This window comes from Euprymna scolopes, chromosome 2 (assembly GCF_053919585.1).
Source record: "Euprymna scolopes isolate OS-2025 chromosome 2, ASM5391958v1, whole genome shotgun sequence".
Lineage (NCBI taxonomy): Eukaryota > Metazoa > Mollusca > Cephalopoda > Sepiida > Sepiolidae > Euprymna > Euprymna scolopes.
Window position 1 is genome coordinate 108,118,479 of NC_136483.1, and position 27,736 is coordinate 108,146,214.

Here is a 27,736-nt window from a genome sequence, read left to right on the forward strand (position 1 = left end):
TAATAGGGGTCAAAGTTTAAAAAATTGACCGCTTTTTTTTTTTGTTTTGTTTTTTTTTTTTGTTTTTTTTTGCTCAGCATATACCTTCTAACACCCGGGCAACGCCGGGCAACGCCGGGCAACGCCGGGCACCCATGCTAATATATCTATAAAAGTGAACGTGTCTGTGTGTGTCTGTGTACATTTCCCTACGCAATAACTCTGTCAATTTTTAGTCTATAGACTAAAAATTTGATATACAGGGGACCAAGATTTGAGAAAATCTATGTGATTGGTTTTCAACCGGAAATTTGGCTGTTAAGGGGTCAAAGTTCAACGATTTGACCTTTGAGAACTCTACCAAACTCCTCCGACAATTTTGGGTCTACACACTTGAAATTTTAGATATAGGTTCGTTGAACATGGCTCTAACTTAATAACTTGATTTGAGCCCAAAACAATAAATGTTGAGGGATCCATAATAGGGGTCAAAGTTAAAAAAAAATTTACCGTTTTGTTTTTTTTGTTTTTGTTTTTGTTTTTTGCTCAGCATACACCTCCAAACACCCGGGAAACGCCGGGCACCCATGCTAGTATATGTATATATTACAAAAGATCAGAACAATATCGGCACCGTCAATTTCAAATTGAAAGAAAGGAGACCTATATATTGTCTCCTATACCGGATTCTCGTTCAGCCTCTGTTTATGTGCATCTCTATAGAAACACATAATACTTATTTTAAAATTTTCTCTTATTTTTAAATTTTCCTGATAATCGAGCACTAGGCTGGGGATCTTTTTCGCTAACTTTGTCTGTATGTGGGGGGGGGGCTCGCTGTACCTGCAAGGCATTGCCTGAGAATTATTAAAATAAAATAAAATTGTCATGCCCCTCGTTTTCTATAATATATCATTATTTTAATAAATATAATGATCAAACTAAAATGCATTCCGTTTATAATCATATACTTATATCTATATGTTTTTATATTTCTCATATCGTGATATTTGATTAACTGTAACACAGCCAAATAGTACTGTATGTGGATGACTATAAATGCTCCTTATCTTGCGGTGAGCATATTGGAGAACGAAATAACAAACTGCGTAAAAAGCAAAGCTCTTTGTGTAAATACATAGAGCTCAGGCGTTTGGACAATGTTTAAATATTGTAATTTCGCACGACTATCTCAACAGCAGCCAAATAGTGCAATGGTGAGAAGCGCTGACTGTCGCTGGGGCGGTCGAGTTTCGATCCCGGCTTGAGGTATTTGTTGGGCTACCAGCACTCTTGAGCTGATCTATATGAAGATATGTATTCTCCGTGATAAAAACGTTGTTTAAGTGCAGATGCAAAAGATAAGTTTAGTAACCCAATTCAACGCAGTTTTTTTATATAAAATAAGCAGACATATATTTGTTTATAAATCAAGTCGGGTCTTTTTTTTCTTAGTGGCATTATGCCACGTGGGATGAATAAGATGAAGAAAAATGTGTATCCTGATGAAGACGTTATTACGTCGAAAAGTACTTCGATTTATAAACAAATAGATGTTTGTTCATTTTATGAAAAAAATCTGCGTTGAATTGGGTTACTAAACCTATATTGTGAATTTGCACGTAAACAACGCTTTTATCACGAAAACATCTCTTCATATATATATATATATATATATATATATATATATATATATATATATATATATATATATATATCGTAATCTTTTGCTTCTAGGATGATCAATTCACAAATGATGGCCTTGTGTTGTTCATCTTTTTATTTCTCTTTTTAGAGTCTCCACTTTTCTTCGTTATTATATAACAGGTTTTCAAGACAATTAGAAAAGCAGTTTGCTTTCTTCGGATGATTGATTCGAAAATAATGGCATTTTTCCATTCATTTCTTTTCCTTTTTCCTTCTCCAACGGTAAAAGAGTTTCTATTTTTCTCTCCGTTATTCAAAAAAACTGGTTTGATGTCTGACTGAGACGATTAAGAATAAAATTTCCCCGCAATTATCGAGTGTCGTCCGGAGCGGAAGCTAGTCTCTCCGTCCGGCAATGAAGACTGACTTTTACTGATTTCTTTTTTCTTAATTCTTCGAACACCTCCTGACCATATTTCGCCACGACAAATCGACCGTCAAATCAGATTGTAGCATTTGTTGCTAGGTGTCATTTCTAAAAAATAGCTCCTGTGAAGTCTAGACTCCTTAGTCAGGACGCCAGACTCTTTAATGTGTTTCTATACGTAAGTTCTAAAAATAACTCACGCTCGCGAGTCAAACAGCCGATATGACTTATCGGCGTTGTTCAGGTATAGGGTCGTCACAATATATATATATATATATATATATATATATATATATATATATATATATATATATATATATATATATATATATATATGTAGATGGATAGATAGATAGATATAGATATGTGTTAAAATGTTTTTGCTAAATGTGAAGGGTAGTTATTTAATTATGCATTATGTGACACAAGGTTGGAAAGTGGGGAAGCAAGCAAGCTCCCCTAAAGAAGCGGACTCCTGCAAATCCAAAAATTGCCTGAGCATCCCTGTTGACATTCCCAGGTCAGCGAGCCTCAGCCAGTAAGCAAAGAACTTACTCCCCCCGAAAGCCGGGTGGCAAAGTTTGGGGTGGGGGGACCTCTTGGGTGATACCCAGGCAGTATACTTCAGTCCGACAGGTACTGGGCCAGTTCCCAGCCCCGCACCTGTCATGCTGATTGTCAAGAATGCATTCTTGACTGGTACTTTCTATCCAATCTTCAACCAACTGAAGCAACAAAGAGACTCATCGTCAACATGTTGAGGGTATGACTCCTAGAATTTGGACGATCTTATTTATAACTATGCATTGTCCTAAATCAACCAATGAGAAGCCTTCAACCTCATTATAAAAATATCAAATTTTGGATTCCAGTCAGTTCGTTACCAGTCTCTGTCTTGATACGACACAACTGAACCACAGCTGATCGGGACTACATTGATTCTTTGTCAACTGGATCTACTGCCACCATCTCTGTTCTACAGAATTACTTAACACTTATGGACCCAGTCTTTGACAGTCTAAAACAGTATCCTGTTATACTTTTTCGATCCTCAGTTTCTCCAATCTGAATCTGAAAATCTCTCTAATTTTAGGGGATATGTGGACTTTTTAAATACTTAAGATTGTTCCTTGATTCCTTTTAGATAACGAACGACTTTTTTTCACAAGTTAAGTTCTTAATTGTCGGTTTTGATAAGTTTTGAGATAGCTTTGTTACAGCGTAACACATATCAGGCCTAGTGGTAGTCATTAAATAGATTAAACTTCCAATAATTTCTCTGTATTTTTATTTATATCAATCTCAACAGGAGTTATTATTGTCCACGAGTATCCGATTCGTCTCTTTGTGACACCACTTTAAATTCACTGAAAGTTATGGGTTTGTCTTTTTGCGTTATAATAGTTGTAAATGGCTTAAAATCGGCTGTAAGTCCCTTGAGTGTCATTGAGATTAATAACCGATAGCCTATTAAGTATAACAAAAATAAAACAACTCAAAACAAACTTAAGAAAAACAAAAGCTTTCAACACATTCTGTATCTATCAATTGGACTCTGGGTGGGTGTGTGACACTATCACAGGAAACAACCCTCTAAGGGTTCATGCCTATGCTTATATAGTCTGTCGAGGCCTCTTTGTGGTTGGTTGATGTCTGCTTTGAGTCATAACTTCGTATCTATTGTGTCAAAATGGAAACTGTCCTCAACTCAAAACTGTTCTTAACCGTCGCAAACTCAAGACGGTCTGTAAAGTGTTTCTAACTGTTGTAAATTGTCACAAAACTTATATAACTGTTGGTAAACTCACTCTAAATATTGACCTTATTGTCCAGTTTTTTGTCCCCACACATTGATTAACAATCCTATTTCAGCTTTCCTTTGTGTTCCTTGGTAAACAACTTCCGCTCCATTATCTTTCTACTAAGCCTACTCTCCTTAAACTTTGTTCTGCTGATCAACATATTCCCTCATATTTTTTCTTCCTAGATCTTTTTGGTGGGAGGGGAATCGATAGTATCGCACATTCTAATGATAGAAATGGTTACAGCTTCATTTCGGGGGGGGGGGTCAAATTAAAAATTTTACAAATACAAAAACAAGTTTAACAAAAAAAAAAACAGTAAATTTTATTCTAATTTATTATTTCCTTTTATTTACAGTTTTTTTTTAATTTAATATTTTTGTTGGCAGAAAAGTTCATCACAGATATATAAGAAACATGTCTTCATCTTTTTTCCTTGCTTGCCAATTTTCGTTTTAGATTCCAGAAGTTTGGATCTCGAAAAACAAAAATCAATGTCGTCCAGCATCCCCACCCATACACGGTGGGGATCTATTCACAACTTCTCCTTTCTCTTTCCATTCTGAGTTTGTGTGTGCCTAAAGATAAAACAAAATAATGAATTACTGATATAGACATTGTACAACATGTTGTCAAAAATGACATCATATAATTTGTGACACTTACATAAAAATAAATTGGATTTTTACAACTTGACAAAGTATTACTGTATGGGTGAACAATGTTTGAACTAACTAGCAAAAATATATATTTCACTAATTAAACTGGTCCTGGATATGGTGAGGCCCAGCTTGCGGGCTTTGGAGAGTGTGGGGCCACCTTTTAATTGCCATTGCTCCCAGGTCCACTCTGACCCGGAGTGGTAGTACCTGTTAGGGTCCCAACTATAGGTTATATAGAACCCGACTTATTAAAAAAAAAATATACTCTATTAAAAAATTGTTCTTCAAAAATCTTTGGATTCGGCATTAAATAACTTGAAAAGGGTTGATATGCCGTAAAACAAAAACAAACAAACAAACACTAATTAACCTTTTTTGTACCAATGTTCCTTAAATGGAACATAGTTTTCAACATACTATAGAAATTGTAATGTTGCTTTAAATATAACTATAAGAATAATTTATAAATGTTTTCATAAATCTGGAGTAAAATGAAGCTATTTTAATAGAAATCACTTATAAAAATTGAATTTAAAACAAAATTACAATTTCTATAGTATGTTGAAAACTATGTTCCATTTAAGGAATATTGGTACAAAAAAGGTTAAACTAGTACGACTGTTGCAGTCTATTCACAAATTCATAGCCTCTTACTTTAAACAGCTTACTTGTTGCGGTTACCTACTTCATCTCCTTACTTCAGCAAAGAATATGTACCTATTACACCTTTCACATGCACAGCCAAGCATACTTATATCTTTCTATAGACAGCCACACTTGCCTATTATATTCCACCATACGCAAACTTAACTTGCATCCTCATAAAGATTTTACTGCAGAGTATGCTCTTATCATCTTCCAAGATTATACATGAATATTTGTTTGAATGTGATGCTTGCTATATTTATATTCCACCTGAATAGCACAGAGGGGATTACTAATTGCACCAAGCTTATGCATTCATGACCTGAAAGTTTCTTCTCTCTGTTGCAGATATTGATGGTGTGAGACGCTCAGAAGCCAATCTCTGTCATGGATGTGCATCAGAAGCAGTGATGCATCATTGAATGCCTGGCAAAAGTGCACTGAGAATGTTGGTGACTATGTAGAAAAATAAACTCTGGAGCACAAAATGGCCTCTCATTTTAATGGTACCACTCCTGTTTTCATAGCTCTTCAACTTTATGAATTACAAAAAAAAAAAATAATATAAGAGGCTTTATTTTTGGAACAACCCTTGTATGATAAAGCACGCTCAAGATGCCTATGCACAACCATCTTTCATCACTAGCAAAAGTGTATTGGGGACTGTGATGAATATGTAGAAAAATAAATTCTGAGGCATAAAAGGCCACTCGTTTTAATGGTACCGCTCCCGTCTTTGTAGCTTTTCAACTTTTTGAGTTAAAAATAAATAGGAGGCTTTACTTTTGGAATGACCTTCCTATATAAAACTTATAGTTAGAAAGAATTGGAGGTCTTGAAAGGAGTTGGAGTTGAACTTTTTAAGAATGCTACTATCCTGCCATGATAGAGTTCAAAATAGACTTCGTAGCCTAGTAAGGGATGCCCTTTTCTCTTCCCTGCAACCTTTTTCTCACAGAAGAGACGTTGCAAGCCTGTCTCTGCTTTATCATTATTTTCATGGCAAGTGCTCGTCTGAGCTCCAATCTATCATGGTCCCACCTCGCCAAACTTTCACAAGAAACACTCGTCTAGCAGAAAACACTATCAATAATTTCCCCTACTCTTTATCTGTGCTTAAACATAATGTAGATTCCATGAACAAAGTTACTTTCTTAGAACTGCATGCCTGTGGAACTGTCTTCCGTTTGCCTGCTTTCCAGCTGACTACAATATGGTTGTCTTCAAGTCCAACATAAACAAGTTCTTGATGAGCCGTTCCCCTTAAATAATCCAATTTACCAAATTTCAAATACGATTACTATGATATTGTCCCATTGACTACTGTTCACTCTTTAACCCTTATCCTCGAGTGGCCTCTGGGCCTTGATAAGTGGTGATGCCTATGTAAAAAATAAAAAATTAAAAAATGCTAATAATCAGAGTCAGAAGTTTTCATCTTCAAAAAAAATGAAGAGGCAATCTGAATTTTGGAAAACTTTAACATAAGTAGTCAGAGATATTTTGGAATTCTAAGTGTCAGAGTTAGACCTTTCTGACTCCACAACCCTGGTTTGTATCTGCTTTTCATCTTCCCTTTTTCTTGTGTATTTGATTAATATTAAGGATGAGATCTCTCAACAAGTCTATACTCCTGAATGACTTTTTCTAAAAGGTCATGATAACTTTTGAGTGACTCTATACAAAATAAATAAGATTGGAGATGGTTAAAAAATAGGATGGTTTAATCTCATTAACAAAAAAAAAAAAAAATTAAAACGCAGTACTTATCTTTATTGCCTATGTTTATTTCCTCAATAACAGATTGAAACAATTGTCTAACGTTTGACCTCTATTAACTTATCTTTTTGCTTTTTATATATATATACTAGCGAGGGGACTCGGCGTTGCCCGGGTATTTTTGAGGTGTGTGTGGAAACTCTGGGGGTAAAAAAAAAAGTAAGTACGAGGATCAAACCCGAACCGTTGAGGCAAAGTTGTAAATTAAAGTGTGAAAAAAAAAAGAGTGCAACGTTAACCATTGCCCCACCGCGAGATGCTAAGGGAAACACATTTGAATTTATTTAATTACTTGGATTTGGCAGGTGCCCGTTTTAATGAGTTAATGAGGTCAAGTTTGACTGCGGGATAGTATTTCATTTACTGCGGAACGTTTTTTTTTTTTTTTTTTTTTTTCCCCCAAGATGTTATAGGAAAAAGACTAACCCACATGCGGCGAGCGACAAATGTTGAATATTTATCTTCCCGAAATCGAGCAAATTAAATAGACAAGCGAGCTTCGTTGTTAACTCTGAGATATTACAATTTATATGTGATATAAAAAGTTTTAAAAAGTTGTGAACCAACCGACCGCTTCTCTGAAAAAAGCCATAGACATACAGAAAAAGTGAACACACATACATACATACATACATTTTCGCTTTTATATATATATATAGATATATCAATAATTACGTATACAGACAAGTCCATATGAATAATTATTAATATAAATATTAATATAAATAGCTCTATATAAACCCAGTGGATATCCTCTGGATTTTTATTCTACAAATACATTCTTAACCTGGACTATATATATATATATATATATATATATATATATATATATATACTACTATTATATAAAAGGAACTTTGCATGTGTTTGGGTGTGTGTGATTTCGTTCCCTATGGACTCAAAAACGGCTGGGCTGATTTTTATGAAATTTCACACAAATATACTTTATGTGCCTGGCTTTGTTCTTATTTTGTATTCAAGAAGTATGAATAATCGATAATCAAAATAATTCAATGAAAGAAGGACTAAAGTTAATACCAACCGTTTGATCAAAGTTAACACCTTACACAGCTTAACATCACAAATGCATTTGAGAAGTTTTATTACCACACAGGCCGACAAACCCAGCATATTGAATCAACAGTAGGTTCTTTGATATGGCAGGGGCGCATTCAAAATAAATATTTCTGCACAATTGCACCATAATACTTGACTTTTTCATTTTAAACTTAAATTCAAGCAATTATAAAATCAACAGCGGGTTCTTTAATATGACAGGCATGCGTTCAAAATGAAAGTTTCTGTTTAGAGCACATTTGAAGCATGATACTTGGCTTTTTGAAGTTTAAACTTTAATTCAAGCCATTACATATATAAAAAAAAAATAATTTTATAAAATCAACAATAGGTTCTCTACAGTGCAATGTAGACTACTTGTGACATAAGTCACTGTGGGGAGGCACGATTAGTTCCCAATTAGAGCACTTTCATAAAAATTGATTTGATTGAAAAAAAAATTAACCGATTTTGATGACATTAAAAATATGGGAGTGTGAAACATTCATTGATCATCAGTCAATCCCGAGCAACGTCAGGTCTCCCTGCTAATATATATATATATATATATATATATATATATATATATATATATATATAGTTTTAAAGAACACCGAACATAGTGTCATAATTAATTACTGAGGGTTTTTTTTTTTTTTTTTTTTTTTAGTTTAAACATAAACCATTAAAAAGAAACTTTCAAAAAGACCAAAATACACTTCTAAAATATATTTCTCCCAAGCCTACATTAGATAAAGAGGATAAATAAGGAGTGGAGCAGAAGAAAACCTCATCAAGACGTCTTTCAGCCAACCCTTTTTCAAGATATACATTGGCAGCGGGGGGAGAAAAAAAAATGTAGTCAAAAGACCATAAATTAACAGTGAGGGTAAAAAAAAAATAAAAAATAAAATAAATTGTACAGGGAATAAGAGAAAAAAAGACAGAGAAACAATCTCAGCAAATACGCATAAGTTCTAAATTATGGGTATACTCTCTTTGCTTACACAGAGATGGTTGGCGCAAATTAATGTATACAGCCTCGAGAATTTTTGAACCCTCAGTAATTAATTATGGCACTACGTTCGGTGTTCTTTAAAAGTATTATAAAATTATGTACCCATAAAAATCTGTGTATATAAATATATAGCATTTAAGACAACATTGTTAAACATAACACAATTCATCTGTTGGATTATATATTTTATTTTTTCAACTAATCTATTTTGTGCCAAAATCAAAAAAATATCAAATGTTCTATCAGTATCACTAACATTTTCGATCCTTGTTGAATCATCTTCAGGTTATAAAATACAAATGAACATAAAAAACATATGATCAATAAAAAAAAATAAAAAAATGCTAATAATACTTATGGAACATTCATTTCTATTGATCTTGAAACAGAAATGATTAGAAAAATCGAAAAAAATAATAAAAAAACAGATATAATCAAGTGGAAGAATTCTGTTATGTTTTACAATGTTTGCTTGATTAAAATTTCCCCCACTTTCTATCTGTGCCTAAATCTAAACGCAAATTCCATTAACAAAACTTCTTTCTTAAAACTGCCAGCCTATAGAACTCTGTTCCGCTGGCCTGCTTTCCAGCTGACTACAACACAGTCATCTTCAAGTCTAATGTAAACAAGTTCTTGTTGTGCCGGCCCCTTAAATAATCAAGTTACAAACTTACACTCCTTATACATTATTCATGAATAGCCTTCAAGTCTTGATAAGTGGTGACTCCCTTGTAAAAAAATAAATAAAATAAAAATACTACAAAAATAGCAGCACCTAAATGGGTAAAAGTAATTCCCTGAAAAAGAACAATTTTTAATCACTTTTGTATCCCCTTACAAAAATTAAAATCATGATACTAAAACTTATGTCTAGAATCCTTAAGGCCTAAGCTTAAAAGATCCTAAGAAATTCAGGGAATCTTGCTTAATTGGTGTCTAATGACTATGAATCAAATTTAATGAAAATTTTAAATATTTGAATTTTCAAATAGGAGGATTTTTTTAGGGTTTTTTTTTTAATGAAAATCGCTCCAGACAAGGCATGAAACCACTTGATGTAAAGAGTAAACAAGAACAAAAGATGATTATTGCAAAGACAAGAGATGCCTGTTGGCCTTAGTTTTGAAAAAAAAAAACAAGGCTATAGGTAGGAGAAAGAAAATCAGCAAGTAGAAAGTTCCACAAGCTTGAAGTTTTTGGAAAGAAGCTACTGGAACAGGAAATTGTATTACAATGAGGCATTCAAAAAGCGAATTGATGGAGACCACTAGATCAATGAGTCAAATGAGCTGGAACAAACGAAGCAGGGAGTAGGTTACAACAGCTTCAGCAAAATAACCACACCATGATCAAGCAATTGTGCAGCAGCAAACTAGAGGAGAGAATTCCTTCAACCATACTCTATCAGAACCTTGATATTAGTGGGATTTAAAATATCTTACGCACTCAACATCACAGCTGCTTTGGTTATGTACAATGTGCCATCTCCTGAATCAACTCAATAACATATGTAGATATCCTAGGCATGAAAATACGTAGAAGACTAAGAGAAATTTGGTTTGAATGCATATGAAGTGACTTGACTGCTTGTAGCATGACTGGTATGAACCCTATGGATAGAGGGTGTGAGACATTCTCTGGTATTGCTCACCCTGAATTCCGGGACAACTGCAACTCCTAAAATACAAAAATCAGATGATGTTGATGAGGATATAGTTGTGTCCATATTATACTTCCTAAAACTCTTTAAAAATTCCAAAGAAACTGAAATTTTAGTAATAATTATTAATTGATGCCTAACACCTGTACTGTAGAGTTAACTCCCCTTTTCTCCTTTGCCAAACATGGTGACTTATACACCTGAAGAAGGTATGAGGTTACATCGACTGAAACATTGTACAGATAACACTTCAGATGAGAATTATTACCTGATTAATCCAAATAAAACACATTAAAATATCACAAAACTTGGAGATATGATTTTTTATGAATGGCTAACTTTATTATATTAGCTTTCCAAATTAGTCTCCAAGACTTAACTGGTTTCCATGCAGTTCAGCACTATGCAAAACACAAAATATAGCTTCTCCATAGTGAATGATGGTTCATGCATGATGAGGAACCATATCTTACTTGGGGTTACCAAATTAATACGCATGGATACAGATAGAACAAGATAGATCTAGAGGAGTAAATCTTGATCACAAATCCTGATATTCCATGGATAATAGTGATGGGACGATTCAATATAATTACTAAATATTCCTGATTCCAATACAATTACCGATTCTGATTCTTTATAAATTTCTAAATATTTAACTATAAAATCGTTATTTTATCCTTATTATAATAAAAACACATTTAATGTGAATATTGTTTCTCAAACGTAAAAACACACTTGTGTGGTGGAGTAATCTATAGATTTTAGTCTTACTGGAAGTTCAAATCAATAAATATTTATTAGTTAATTATTAATACCAGCAGTGGAAGATTTGTTTTTTAAAACAAAATCAAATAAAAAAAAGATAGTTAAAAGGAATCGTTTTTGGCATTGGAAAATAGGCACAAATTTTCAATTCCGATACCCAAAAAGTTCTGATGTTTTTCTGATTCCTGACTCCGATTAATCATCCCAACACTAATGGATACCATTAATTTCAGTTACATTCCTCAACAAATTGATGATCTGATTCTCAGAACAGGAAGGACAGTTGCATATGTGTTTGTCTATATATCAGGATAGAACTAAAAAAAAAAAAACAAACGACAAAACAAATACCAACAAAGTATTTTCTTGATTGGCCTGGATGAATATTATCTAAAATTTAGAAAGCAATTATTCATCCTTTAACGCTTAAACTGGCACAGATTTACTAAGGAAAGGTGGTCGATTTTCCAGCAAGATTATGTACTCACTAAAGAGAAGTAATTCTGATCTTTTAATCAAGGAGTTAATTCTTTTATGCTAACTCATTCCTCAAGAAATCTATAAAAAAAGAGTTGCCCGTGTATGTGTGTGTATTTGCATGTGTATATCCAGAGAGAGGAATGGGGTGGGCAGAGAAAGGCGAGGAATGGTGAAAATATAGGAAGGGGAAAGAGAGAAGATAGAAAGTGATAGAAGTTTTACTAAAAATATGTTGCTTTTGCCACAAGGCAACGGCAGGTAGTTGTGCTAGTCCTCTTTTATAATATAAATCTCACCTGTCTGTTTAAATGTATGTATGTATGTATGTTGGCCTAAAACTTTCGACAGAGGTGACGGATTTTAATAAGATCAATATTGTTTTAATGTGAAACCATTCGGACAACAAATATCGAAAAATTGGTTAAAAACATTAATTCCTTCACCCTCAACTGGGAACTTTTCTACAGGGAGGGGTCACTTTTTTTATTGATATTTTCGGAATTCATCCCCTCTTTTCAATTGACTAGCCTTAATTTAAACATTTGTCACTTCCGGTTTGGTGATGGGCGCAACAGGAAAGACATCACGTTTTTTCCCCCCCCCCCCCCACATTCTTTTCCTCCGTTGCGATACGGGTTCAAGCCTGTCTGCCTACTACCACGTTTTTTTCTTTTTGCTCAACACACTTTTCCAAACACCAGGGCAATGCCGAGCACTCAGGCTAGTCTAATAAATAAAGAGCAGTTGTTTGTGTGCGTATGTTCAGCTAAAAGTTCAAAACTGCAAAAAAATAGACTCACAAAGTTAGTATATTCTTAACCAACATTGCCCTGAATGAATAATATTTAAAATTTATAAAAAATATTCATTTTTTAACACTAAACTGACGATTTGGTCAGGGAAAAAAAAAAGGGTGTTTTCAAGTCAACAATTAAAGGGAGGTAACTTTGATTATTTTTACAGAGTTAATCATCTTACGCAGACTCATTCCTTGTGCGTGCATGTGTTTGTGTGTCTAGAGAGAGAAATGGGCTGAAAGAAAGACAGAAGTGGGAAGAAGGAGGGAAAAGGAGAGACAGAAGTTTTAACAGAAAGATGTTACATTTTTACCTTGGCCAATGCCAGACAGCTTTGCTAGTTATGTGAAGTCATAACTGCTCCAGTTAGTAGAGTACCACAAACTATATGCAGATTTGGCATGCCATATTTATAATCAATAGGGCTAGGACAATAGCATATTCTTTTCATTGTTTTGACTCTTGAGTGTGTATCCGTTAATATCTTATATGCTTTTATATAGAGTGATGTGGTTCTCAATTGATTAACTGTGTCAAATATATACTTGAGAGTCAAAACAATGAAAAGAATATGCTGTTGTCATAGCCCTAATAATCAAATATTAGATTATAATGAAGTTCAATAATAGAACAATCGAGGGATGATTCAAATCATCATCATCATCATCATCATAATTGATTCAATGTCAATTTTACAGGCTGGAATCTAGTGAACAGCTTTAAGGCATCGATTTCCAAGCTAAGTTATCTTTAGCCTGGTTTTTATCCCTCATTTCCTCAAGACATGTTTTATCACATCCTCCTGTATTTTCCTCGACCTTCCCCTGTGAGCTGAACCTGTCAATTCAACTGCTCTACATTTATTAATCCAAGAACGACCATTCATTCTTTCAAAAGCCCCTGTTCTATACACATCTCCTTATACGGTCCAGACTTAATCTTACTCTAAGCTCATCAGAACAAAGTCTGACTCACATCCGTCATATCATTCTCATATCATTTCTCTCCATGCAACGCATGTCTTCAATCCTCACTGGCCAGGTTTCACTTACACCATGATACTGCATACACATACCTGATAGCCTCTTCTTTTAGTCAACATTGGAAAAGCTTTGCTGGTTAGTAATAGCAGAAGTTCCTTGAACTTATTTCATCCACTCTGAACTCTTGCAATCATACTACCACCTGCTACACCCTATGCTCCAATGGTAAACAAACCTCCCGACCACCCTCATCATCCAAATATACTTTCTCCACATCTGAGTTCATATCCATCTCCATTATCGTGTATATAATAGATGAATAAAGTATCTATCTTGATTGTTAGTTTCATGCTATGAGTGATTGATCAGAGGAGTCTAGCACAATTTTTTGTGCTTGGTTTACTTCCGGTTGTATATTATTACAGTTCTGCATAGTGCAAAATGGTTGTGTACAATTGGAACAAATCACAAAAAAAAAAAAGTCCACTGAGCCTGGTTACTCACCATCTTTGCTTTAATGGATGAGATCATCATTTTGATAATGTTATCCACTGTGTCTGGGGACAAACAAACCAGATAACAACATGACAAGCACAATCCACAGAGATATAGTCAGAGATATAGATAGAAATTCATATAGACAGAGAGTAAAAAGTGAACCTGGCATTCACTTTAAGCAACCTCATTAATTTTTGCTTTCCTTATTTTTTTCCTTTTCATTCAATGAGCGATATTTCTGACAAAGGAGGGAGAATTGCTGTTTTGGGGGTCAGAATTTGCCCATATAACATTTATAGTTGACTAGTTCCGACCTTCAAGAAGTATTTTTTTAGTTCCTTACATCAGGTGGCTTCATGCCTTGTCTGGAGCAATTTCTATAAAAACAAACCAAGCAAACAGCCCCCTCCCTCCACGAGTAAAAAATTAACTTTCACAATGACTAATGTTTGTGTAAAATTTCAAAAAAAATCTAAGGCGTGGTTATTGAGAAAAGTGCAAGCAAATAAACAGATGAATGATTTGGGGGCAATTTTACCACGATAATGCCCCCCCGACGAGCCAACCAGAATTATCCCGGAAAATCCATTCTGGCAAAAATTTACTTTCACCATGACTAATGTTTGTGCAATTTTTTTTTTAAATCCAAGACCTGGTTATTGAGAAAAGTGCAAACAAATAAACAGATGAACGATTTGGGGGCAATTTTACCATGGTAATACCTCCTAGCGAGGCAATCAGAATTATCCTGGAAAATCTGTTTTGCCAAAAATTTACTTTCACCATGACTAATGTTTGTGCAAAATTTCAAAAAAATCCAAGGCATGATTATTGAGAAAAGTACAGACAAATGGGAGTGAATTACTAGGTCCAATCCTTCCTTTGTCAGGGAACCAAGAAACAGATAGAAATGTATATAGATAGATAGATAGATAGATAGATAAAAATTCTAGGAACTAATGACAAGAGTAGGTGGTGCTATGAGTCCTCCTTCACTTGATGTCAAAAAGTTCACCTGGCCGTTTCCTGTCTCTGATTAAATAAGAAACAAAAAGAAAGAAATGTTAAGTAGGTTTTTATTTGTTTCGCCTCTGCGCACATTTCTTTTTTTACTTTTTAGAATATAGTTTTTTTTATTTATTTTATGCACTTTTTTACTATTTAGATTATTTAAACAAGCATAGAAATTTAAAAAATAAAATTTAGAAAAGAAAAAAGACAAATAGTCTGGTCATATTGGTACACATTGTCATGGAAATGACATTAAAATATATCCAGTGGACAGGCTCCAATTTGGGTGTTTTAAAGAGTGTATAATTAGTTATTCATTAGTATTTTTATTATATGCTAATGCAGTTTGATCCTAACAATCAACTCATTCTTAGTGATGCAATCGGTACAATTGATGGCTTTCTCAACCGTGCCTCACACAATATTCCATGAAGTTACAATCTGGCAAGTTGGGAGTCTAGATATTTGAAATTTGTGAAGTTGCGAAAGTTCTCAGACAACCACTTCAGGTGTGACATGAAGCGGAGTTCTGCTACTAAACATATGGCCTCCCCGTAGCCACCCTCTACCCAGCGCTTGACAACAATGGACATCAACTCAGTATAGCCATCTGAAATTGCGTCTGAGTCCATTTTCAAAGATGTCAAAGAAACTGGAAACACACACCAAAAACATAGCAGTTTGAAAGAACCGTCTTTATGATGTACAGTGTCTTAAGCTTAAGGGATCCTTAAGAAAAAATTGAAATACAAGAAATCTTGCTTCATTTGTATCTAACGGCTGGATCAACTTCAATGCAAATCTGATATATTTGAATTTTCAAATCAGAGGTTTGTGCTCATATCATGTCCTCCAAAATCTCTTTAAAAATTCTTTAAAATAAGATGAAATTTAGAGAATATTTATTAATTGATTCCTAAATATGTATTGCTAAAATTTTACAAAAACAAATCAGAGGTATAAAAAGGGTTTCCACCTTTTTTTACATGAAAGTAAAACTAAATATAGCATACATTTGGACACCTTATGCCTAGCAGCTAACTTTATAAAGATACTAGTACAAAGACCAAACGTTGCTCAGGATTGAGTAATTGTGCTCAACATCATGTTACTTCATTAGTTTTTATTCCCCCCCCCCCGCCCCGCCTTCTTCGGAAGAAGCTGAAATGTATAAAAAATAACTCTGAATGAGTTTTTTTATTCATATGGATTAAAGTTCACTAAAATCGGATAAACATTTAAATTTTGGGGTGCTTCTGCAGTTACCAACCTGCGATTTCCACGAAATTAGCTCAGGCTCGCTTGGCAGCTAACGGAAATAACTGAAAGAGGTCGGCCGAGTATTTCTCAACTTTTAACGAACGCGCTGCATTTTTAGCTAATACGATATGAAGGTTACTTTTTGATGAATTGGAAAAAAATTAAAAAGTTAATTATAATCGCGTCAGTTAGGTTTAGGGTTAGGATTGAGTTAGATGTTTGTAATTTTATTTATTGTATTTCCATGTTTTTAATTATGATTTTTCATTATAAATTTTGCGATCGGCCACTTCCGGTTATCCTCATCAGCGGTTGAGCACACCTGAGAAACTTTGTGAAAGCTGCGAGTTGATAAATGCAGAAGCACCAAATTTTTAAAGGCGTTGTGTTCTTATGGGTTGCGTAGAAGTGAGAGCACATAGATATTCAGAACAGAGAGTAACGCAGAGATTTGGGACCTATTTCATTTTATACATACTATACAAATTTCATCAAAATAGGATATATTTGAAGTTCAAAATGAGGTTCAGTTCCCAAAGCTCCCTTAGTTTATGAGGACACTTTCATTATCTTCCCCAAAAGATTTTATACAAATGATTTAAATTTCATAAAAATAGGACAGATTTGAAGTTTTAAGGGGATTATATCCTCATAGCCCTCCTCAAGAGTGTTGACTTCTTGAAGTGTACATAAATAATGATTATTTCATAAATTATTATAACTATAATATATATATATATATATATATGGTGAGAGCTGCCAACTGTCAATGCGATGTAAGTTCGTAACACGGCTGGAGAAAGGTATATGTTTAGCCGCACTGATGAGTTGTGATACAACGAAACATTACTGTATGTGGATGACATATATATATATATATATATATATATATATATATATACAAGGATTGTTCCAAACATAAAGCCTTCTACTTTTTTTACTCCAAAAGTTGAAGAGCTACGAAGACAGGAGGGCACTATTAAAACAAGCAACCATTTGTGCTCTAAAATTTATTTTTCTACATAGTCACCACCATTCTGAATGCACTTTTGCCAAGAATTCAATGACGCATCTCTACTTCTGATACATGTCTATGACAGAACTTGCTTTCTTAGAGTTTCACACCGTCAATACCTGCAACAGAGAAATGAAACTTTCAGGTCATGAATGCATAAGTTCCAGGTCATGGATGCATGTTCAATCACTATAACAATACAATTTGCAATCCCTTTGGATCCATTCAGACAGAATTAAAAATACAAGGCATTATTTTTGGACCACCTCTCATAGGCACAATATTGATACCATAGGTTTCAAATCAAAATAAAGGGTGTTAGATATTGAGCGGGCAATGCTGAAAGATATGTTGGTTGACGATTATTATTATGATCGTTATTAATATTTACAGATAAAATTATTTATGTTAAAATGTTTGGATATAAATGAATGTTAGTTTTCATATCTAGCACAGACAAAAATGTTAACTTGATAGATGGAATTTAAGCTAACAATAATATAAACAAAGATACATGACTAAAACCCAGCAAAGATGTTTAGGCTTTGTGTAGTCATGATGTAATGGAAAAGATAGATTTTGAGAATGGAGACTCATTAAAGACAATGCACATATATACATCTATCTTCTATTATATAAATCTCACTTATTTGTATGTATGCATGTATGTTTGTATGTATGTCTGCCTAAAACTTTCGACAGAGGCGACGGATTTTCACGAGATTGGTATCATTTTGAAGCTCGACATCTCGGACGAACAATTTTCGAAAAATTGGCCAAAAACATTAATTGCTTCACCCTCAATTGGGCAGTTTTCTATAAGGAGGAGTCGATTTTTTGCAAACCATTTTTCAAAGTCATCATATCGGTTTGATTGATTTTGCCTAATTTTAACATTCCGAACTTCTGGTCACGTCATTGAAAATAAATAGTAGGTAATAGTAGTAGATAAGATGTCAGATTTTCTTTCACTTTCTTTTCTGCTTTCACATCATGGGTTCGAGCCTACCTGCCTACTACCACTTTTTTTTTTTTTTTTGCTTCACACCTCCAAACACCCAGGCAATGCCGGCCACCTAGGCTAGTATATATATATAATCTGAGGTTATTAGTTTTCAGAGGTAAGTAACCAGTTAAATATAACAAGGTTAATACAAGAGTGCTCAATACTGAAATAGAGTAAGGTTTATTTTCAATTTGTTTTTACATAAGCAGTAATGTGTTGCTACAGTCATGAGCAGGTTTCATTTGTTTTCATATAAGCTGCATTGCCTGAAGAGGTTTCTAGTTACTAAAAACTAGCTGACCAAAACATGCTCATGACTGTGTAGCAACACATTACTGCTTATGTAAAAACAAATTGAAAATGTGTGTGTGTATATATATATATATATATATATATATATATAAGACACATATATATATATACTCATTATATACTCTCCTCCAGCTATCCAGTAAAGGGGGCTATATTTGGTCTCCTATGTCAGACAATCATCAACCTGTTTTAGTCTGTTTTGTATTGATTTGAAACTGACGATAACAATGTTGTCCTGATCTTCTGTAATAGACATATAAATATTGCGCTCTTATTTTTTTATTTTTCTTAATGATTGAGCACTCTAATGGTATTCAGTTCCACTAACTTTACATTATATATCACATTTTTCAAATCATATGACTGTTTCTTCATTCCAAATATTTCTTTGGAAAATACTGACCGATTTTCCAACTCGCTGATTTCAATTGCTATTTCTGCAATGTTTTTTTTTATAAAATTGGCGTATACACTTTAATAAATTTACAATTTTCAAGCATATAAGCCTTTAATACTGAAAATGAAAAATGAAGAAATGTGTATTCTTGCAGGAAATTGAAATTTGGTCATATTTCCCAAACAGCCGCGATTGTCAACAGAACATTAAGTGTTCACAATTGATCAGATAGTACAAAGGCGGTTTCAGAAATTCTGTAGTGACACCGAAACACTTATAGTTGATGACAACCGTGCACTCCTGGTAATGGATGTTTGGAACTAATTGTTGAACAGAATCTAAAATTTACCTGAAATGTTTTTAAAAATAAATGCTTATATTTTTCTTGAATCTATTCAAACTACATCATAATGTTTCCTAAACACTCACCAGTACCAACAAACATTCAGGTCTACAAGTGATTGTTCAATACTAAGGTGATTTCAGAAATTCCAGAGTAGTAATGAAGATGAAGATAGATGACAGTCATGTACTATTGACTCTAAACATTTGAAAGGCAACTCATCTTTGCCATTTAAAGTGATTAAATACTCACAACAATTGAAAGTGCGTGTACTCCTGTCTGCAGTTCATCCCATAAACATTTGTTTATTTGTCGGTGACGCTGAAAACAAGAAATAAAACAATGAATCAAAATAACTTAACTCATTTTTTTTTTTTTTTTACAAAATATGACTAGCTGCAACAATTGCCAACAACTTCCTGCACTCTCTATCTGTGCCTAAAACTAAACAGAAACTCTATGAGTAAAGTTTCTTCCCTAGAACTGTCCATCTGTGGAATCCAATACAGTGGGTCTGCTTCCCGACTAACAATAACATTGTCATCTTCAAATCCAATGTGAATAAATTCCTGTTGAGCCATCCTCTCAGATAATCTTGCCTTATCCAAGTTCCACTTGAACTAATTTTTTTCACCATTTACCCTTATCCTAGAGTGGACTCCAGGCCTTGATAAGTGGTGACCTCCCATGTAAAAAAAAGAAAGAATGAAACATATCCTTCAGATGAAATTATTTATGTCCTAGTGTAAATATGTGATGTGTCTTGGAGATGCATACGAATGGCAGATGTTGTTGTAGATGATTGATGCTTGACCAGAAGAGAGGGGGAGGAGGTACACAATGAATTGAAAATATTTCCAACCTTAGGGTTAAGAATCATTGTATTATATTTTATTATCTGGAGTATTTGAACTATTGTTCTCATCTTGAGTGGTAGTCACACAGCGTTTCAGACAATGTAACTTCCAACCTTCTTTAAGTGTATCTTGTCGAACTCGGGAATGTTTCTCTCAAATTTGAAAATCTCTACAAAATTTTGAATCCTGACTCGGTAGTACAGTTCGCACTAAGGATTGAACCTTCAACATTCAGAAGAGTGTTACAACTGAATTTATCTTGTATATTACACTACAGGTCCTTGCAAATTATTAGAGACTTCTACCCAGCCATAGCGAATGGAACAGGAGCATGCCACCCCTGCAGATTGAATAAAGGATTCAGTTCAAAATTCTGTGCAGATTCAAGAGTTCAACAGAAACATTTCCGAGTTTGATAAGATCCACCTGAAGAAGGTTGGAGGCTACCTTGGCTGAAACGTTGTGCAAATAACACTCAAGATGAGAACAGTACTCCAAATATTAGGTTGATGAGAAGCTTTTTACAGAATTTTTAATTTGATTTCAAATGACATTTTTTGATTTCAAATAAGTTTTCATTATAATATTTTTACTTTATATAGCATGTTAAAGGGCGTTTTTTCACTATCTATCAAGAAAAAATACACGATTAAACCCGGTTCTCCAACTTCCAACGTAGACCCCTACTACCATGTCTCCTTCTCCAACATCAGGGGTCTACGTTCTAACCTTCCAGAGGTTGAAACCCAATTACAGGAGACTAAACCAGACCTTTTATTTTTAAGTGAAACTGGCATTGGACAGGCTATTTCCCTTGATGAGTTTGCAATTACAGGATACTCTAACTTAACTTCTAAATCTGACCCCCAAGATCGCCATGGGCATGGAATATGTGCCTATATTAAAGATAGCTTTCCATGTGGGAGGGACATCTCCAGGGAAGATCCTAACTTACCTTATATGTGCTTCCGGGTTGCTTTAGCTCACACTACTGCATTTATATTTACTCTCTATCGCCCCCACAACAGCGGAGTTACTATCTTTCAAAGCATATCTGAGAAAATTGACCAAGTCCTTTCTACTTATCCTTCAGCTAACATTCACGTATGTAGAGACTTCAATGTTCACAACGTCGAATGGTTGACCCACTCAAACAAGACCGATGATGAGGGGAGGTTCTGTCATGATTTCTCCATTGCCTATGACCTCACTCAGATTGTTCAGGAACCTACCCGTGTGCCCGATAATGACGGCCAGTATGCGAGCCTACTAGACCTTTTTCTCACAACTTGCCCTGAACTATGTTCAGTTTCTGTTCTGTCGCCTCTTGGATCTTCCGACCACTCTGTTGTATCAATTAAGATAAAAATGAAATGTAATAAGTCCCCAGACGTACCTCTTCATCGTACAGTATATCGATACACTAAGGCTGACTGGGATAGCTTCCGTACATTTATATCTGATCTACCTCTGCATTCCATGTTTAAAAAGGATGTGTCCTCTATAGTATTAGACCTAACTGAATGGTTAATTGTAGGTATTGACCATTTCATACCCTCTAAAAAATTTCAGCAAAAACCTAACAGCCAGCCATGGTTCTCTCCAGAATGTGCTGCTGCCATTGCGCACAGAAATCACTTTTTCCACTGCTTCAAACGTAATAGATGTATGGAAACTAAAGCCGTTTTCAGGACTGCCAGCAACCATTGTAAGAAAGTAATAAGGAACGCAAGAGAGTTGTATGCTCAATCTGTTAAGTCCAAAGTAGCTGAGCAGCGGCTTGGTTCCCACCAGTTTTGGCAAATAGCAAACAGAATCCTGAACAGAAGCGTGTGCTCCATCCCAACTATTATCAATGGATCTGAGGTAATCTCGTCAGCATCAGACAAAGCCAAACTCTTTGTCAAGAACTTTGCAGCTAATTCTACCCTTTGCGACCAAGACCGCCAACCCCCAATATTTCCTCTTGTATCAGAAAACACGCTATGTGATATACGTATATCTGTACGTGATGTTGCCAAGCTAATCAAAAACCTTGATTCCAGTAAAGCAACTGGCCCTGATGGTATTCCAATTATAGTACTCAAAAAACTTCAACCTGAACTAGCGCCCATACTTACAAAACTGTTTAAACGTTGTCTTAAGGAGAATAGTTTCCCATCTCCCTGGAAAATCTCATCAGTATGCCCTGTATTTAAGAATTCAGGTGATCGCTCATCCCCCTCTCAGTACAGGCCAATAAGTCTCCTGTGCGTCATGAGTAAGTTGCTAGAATCTGTATTAAATACAGAAGTAATCAAACATCTCAACAAAAATAACCTTCTTAGTGACACTCAATATGGTTTCCGTTCTGCTAGATCTACAGCAGATGTCCTTACAGTTATATCGCATAGGATTAGCAAATCTCTCGACGGTGGCAATTTTTCTAGGGCAATTGCTCTTGACATATCTAAAGCCTTTGATAGGGTATGGCATAAAGGTTTACTTCATAAGATCGCTAGCTATGGTATAGCTGGAAAAGTCTTCTCAATTATTAAATCATTTCTTTCTGATAGATTCATAAGAGTAGTAGTTGAGGGGCAAAAATCAGAAGCTCACAATATTAATGCCGGTGTCCCTCAGGGATCCATCCTGGGCCCAACTCTTTTCCTGATCTACATTAATGATCTTCCAAATCATATCCTTACATCATTTGTAGACATTTATGCTGACGACACTACCATTTATGGTAGCACATCTAAGACAGTAAACGAGCAAGTTCTCTCCAATTCTCTCTCCTCTGATCTTGAGCACGTAGTACAATGGGGAAAGGAGTGGCTGGTTACTTTTAATGCATCTAAAACTAAGCTTCTCTCTTTACATCATCAACATTCTAATCCACATTTGTCATCAATTGAAATGAATGGCTCTCGTCTTCAGGAGGCCTCAAGTTTTGACAAGCTTCTGGGCTTGACCATTACTCCTGATCTTAAATGGAACACGTATATCAAATCTGTTGCCAAGGCCGCTGGAAAAATGGTGGGATCTTTCTATCGATCCAGTAGATATCTCACTGCTGATGCTGTTCTCTATCTATATAAGAGCCAGATACGTCCAAGGATGGAATACTGTTGCCACATCTGGGCAGGAGCTGCTAGAAAGAACTTGTCCTGCCTTGATAGAGTTCAAAATAGACTTCGTAGCCTCGTAGGAGATGTCCTTTTCTCCTCCTTGCAACCTCTATCTCACAGAAGAGATGTTGCGAGTTTGTCTCTGATGTATCGTTATTTTCATGGAAAGTGTTCAACTGAGCTTCAATCTATGGTCCCCCCTCGCCAAACTTTCACAAGAAACACTCGTCTAGCTGTAAACACTATCAATAATTTCCCCCACTCTTTATCTGTGCCTAAACCTAAACGTAGATTCCATGAACAAAGCTTCTTTCTTAGAACTGCACGCCTGTGGAATTGTCTTCCGTTTTCCTGCTTTCCGGCTGACTACAATATGGTTTTGTTCAAGTCTAAAGTAAATAAGTTCTTGATGAGCCGTTCCATATAAGTTATTAAATTTACCAAATTTTCATTACTAATGATTACTATATTGACCAACTTCTACTGTACACTCTTTAACCCTTATCCTTGAGTGGCCTCTGGGCCTTGATAATGTGGTGATGCCTTTGTAAAAAAAAAAAAAAAAAAAAAAAAAAAAAACTATCTAATCATTTAAATTACAATCATTTTAAAACAATGTCTTCTTTTCAGAACGTTAAATACAAGATGGAAAAAAAGCAAATTTGCACAATTTTCAATACTTGTACACAATTTGAATCAGACATAGCTCAACGTCTGATTGGCTTTGCTTGGACCATAATGTCATGCACTCAGGTTTGATTGTAATCTGACATAAAATGCCGGTCAGCCAATCAATGTGCCACAAAGTAGCAGATCAACTTTTGGCAAAAAAAATTGGAAGAAAAAAAAAAGCAATAAATTCACTAAGCAACACACACCTCAAACAGCCCTTTTCTGACAACTGTCTACAAAAATGAATATCTCAAGTTGGAAAAAGTTGTTGATGACATCCAGACAAGTTGTATCCTACTGTGAGGAGAAGAAGTTAATTGTTGCAACAAAAAAAAATGTGCTTCCTGTAGCGAGAAGTACGTCATCATCAATAGAAGATCAGTCAAAGATGGATGTGGGTGAAAATGCACACACACACACACAATGCCGGCAGTGGACCTCCATAAGGACAGGCACATATTTTTCAGCAACCAAAGCTCCAAATCGCCACCATAATAAGGTTCATTTACCTGTTGGCCTACGATATGGCAACTCAAAAAATCTTATGCGAGAATGTGGGGATTGGATCTTCGTATACCATAGCAGACTAGAAGAATTTTATATGCCAGGATTATTTCCTCAGACATCCCTAGCAGATTGGTGGCTCGAGGCATAATGTAGAAATAGACGAGTCTGTATTTAACCACCAGAAACACAACGTCGGCTGACTACTCAAGCCACTCTAGGTGTTCAGTGGTTATGACTCTGCTGAGAAGGAGGGTTTCCTTGTCACAGTCCCAAATAGGAATACTGAAACCATCCTTCCTATTCTAAAACAGTATATTCTGCCAGGGACTGCAGTTATGTCAAACTGCTGGAAAGCATATAGCAGAGTGGGAAGAGAAGAATTGCACCATTTAACAGTGAACCACAGTCTTTACTTCGTCGACCCTGACACCAAAGCAACCACTAATCATGTGGAGCGGATATGGAAGGAAGCCAAACAATGGAATAAAAAAGAATGCAGGACTAGCCGGGAGCTTCTCAACAGTTATCTTTTTGAGTTTATGTGGAGAAAGAAATTTTTCACCTCACTTACAACCGTAGAAAAGTCTATCTAAGCCTAAGGGGATATCTCGGAAAAAAAAAAAAAATGGTTGTCTAGCCCCACCCTACTGAAAAAAAAAATTAATAATTACATAAAAAGACAAAAAAAAAAAATGTTTATTTATAAAACCCTTTTGTTGAAAAAAAAAAATTGTTTGTTAAAAATGGTTATCTGTTTACTTTTTTGCAATTTTGTAGGATCCCAAAATAAAATACAGTAAAACAAAAAATTGTTTGATTTAAAACTTTTGTTGAAAAAAAATGACAAAACCAAAAAAAAAATTGCTTATCTGTTTAATTGTTTTCAATTTTGTTGAACCAAAAAAAAAAAAAAAAATACAACTTAATGGGTTTTTGTTTTTCCCAGCAAAAAAATATTTATTACAAAAAATAAAACAGAAATTGTAATGGAAGGTAATTGTTTTTTTTTTATTTTCTTGTTTTTGTTTTCCTCTTAATTTTATTATATGCAAATGTTGCCTTCAATATTTTTTGGAGTAGTGTTTATTATGAGTTAAGCTGATTAGACGTTAAGTTACATCTGGTTCAAAGTGTGCACATGTACCAATTTTTTTTATTTCAATTCAAGCTAGGTTGGAAAACTGCTGAAACAGCTCGCGATATCAACAAAGTATTTGGCCCAGGAACCACTACTGAATGCACAGCACAATGGTGGTTTCAGAAATTTTGTGGCGGCGACAAGAGTCTTGAAGATGATGAGCATAGTGATCAGCCATCAGATGTTGACAACGATCAATTAAGAGCCTTAGTCGAAGCCAATCCATGCACAACAGTTTGAAAACTTGCTTCTGAATTAGACATAATAATGCAATGATTTCCAACCACATGAGAGAAATTGAAAAGACAAAAAACTTGATAAATGGGTGCCTTACAAATTGAACGACAACCAAAAGAAATGCTGTTATGAAGTGTCATCTTCCCTTCTTTTACACAACAAGAATGACCATTTTCTCAACCGGGTTGTGACTTGCGATGAAAAGTGGTTTCTTTATGACAACCGGTGACACTCAGCTCAGTGGTTAGACACCAACAAAGCTCCACGACTCTTCCCAAAGCCAGAATTGCACTAAAAGAAGATCATGCTGACTGTTTGGTGGTTTGCAGCCAGTTTCATTCATTATAGCTTTTTGAATGCAGGTGAAACCATTATGGCGGAAAAGTACTGTCAACAAATGGATGAAATGCATCAGAAACTTTGACAACACCTAGCATTAATCAACAGATTTGGGCCAATTCTCTTCCACGACAATGTCCAACCACATGTTGCTAAACCGATCTTGTACAAGCTGAACGAATTGGGCTCTGAAACTTTGCCTCATCCGCCATACTTTTCAAACCTCTCATCTACCGACAACCACTTTTTCAAGCATCCCGACATGAGAAATGCTTCAAAAACCTAAGCAATATCAAAAACGCCTTCAGCGACTTCATCGCCACCAGAACGCAAGATTTTTACATTACTGGCAATAAATACACTTGTTTTGTGTTCGCAAAAGGGTGTTGATTCTGCTGCTGCTTATTTTGATCAATAAATTTTTGTTTGAGCAAAGATATGTTCGTCTGAATTTAAAAGTTAAAAACCTCAAGAATTTTCTTGTCAACCTGATAATACAAAATATCGATCCTCATATGAAAAGTTCAGAAACATTGTTTAATAATTCAACTGTTCATATTTCAAACACTGTATATGTTTATGGCATGCAGAAATTAGCAGAAATCATACAGGATTGTACGTCTGATTAAATGTAAGATGACATTTAATTGTTTTACTATGTTTCAGAATTTTTTAGATGAGGATTAATAATTTGTATTATTTAAATTATTTGAACTACTGTTCTTATCGAGGCTGTTATTCTCACAATGTTTAGGTCAATGTCTATAACCTCTAAGTGCATCTTGTCCAACTTAGAAATCTATATGGAATTTTGAACTGAACCTTTTATTTAATTCATGGTGTGGGGGGGGGGGTACATGGTTCTCATTTTATCACATATGATCGAGTAGAAGTCTAAACTAATTTTTATTTCATTATTAGTGTGACCTTTAATAAAGATTGAACCTTCAACTTCCAGAACACTGTCACATAAAACCTTTATCTATTGCACCACATGTTCGAGTCCAACATAAAAATTTCCTAATTCAACAAGATACACCTGACGAAGTCTGAAAGTTAGACTGACTAAAATGTTGTGAAAATAACATTCAAGATGAGAATAGTAATTTGAATAATCCAAATGATAGTTTTAATATGTCCAACAATTATTTTTCACTCAATTTCATCTTTGATCATTACCTGTAAAAGGTTTTTGCCTTCGAAATCCTTTGATACAAGAATAATTTTGAAATGTGTCTCTGATCCTGAAAATAAAATAAAAAAGTTTTTTGTTGAAGTTAACAATTTGAAAAATATAAACAGTTTGCCTCACATGTTATAAACTATAA

General features: G+C 34.7%; 1 protein-coding gene across 2 annotated transcripts in view; it reads right to left on the bottom strand.

The window, feature by feature from the left end:
* Positions 1–4,174: 4,174 nt before the first annotated feature.
* LOC145294088 (DNA-binding transcriptional regulator BolA-like) overlaps positions 4,175–27,736 on the bottom strand; it is a 51,006-nt gene continuing 27,444 nt past the window's right edge. Inside the window, exons 5-7 of one of the 2 annotated variants that reach the window (XM_080141152.1) lie at positions 27,588–27,652; positions 19,801–19,869; positions 4,175–4,433 (exon numbers count right to left, since the gene is read on the bottom strand). In XM_080141152.1, coding sequence (XP_079997278.1) covers positions 4,347–4,433; positions 19,801–19,869; positions 27,588–27,652 — 221 coding nt within the window. In that variant the 3' untranslated portion in view covers positions 4,175–4,346. The remainder of the gene's footprint in view (positions 4,434–19,800; positions 19,870–27,587; positions 27,653–27,736) is intronic. The other variant, XM_080141161.1, reaches the window with a different exon arrangement.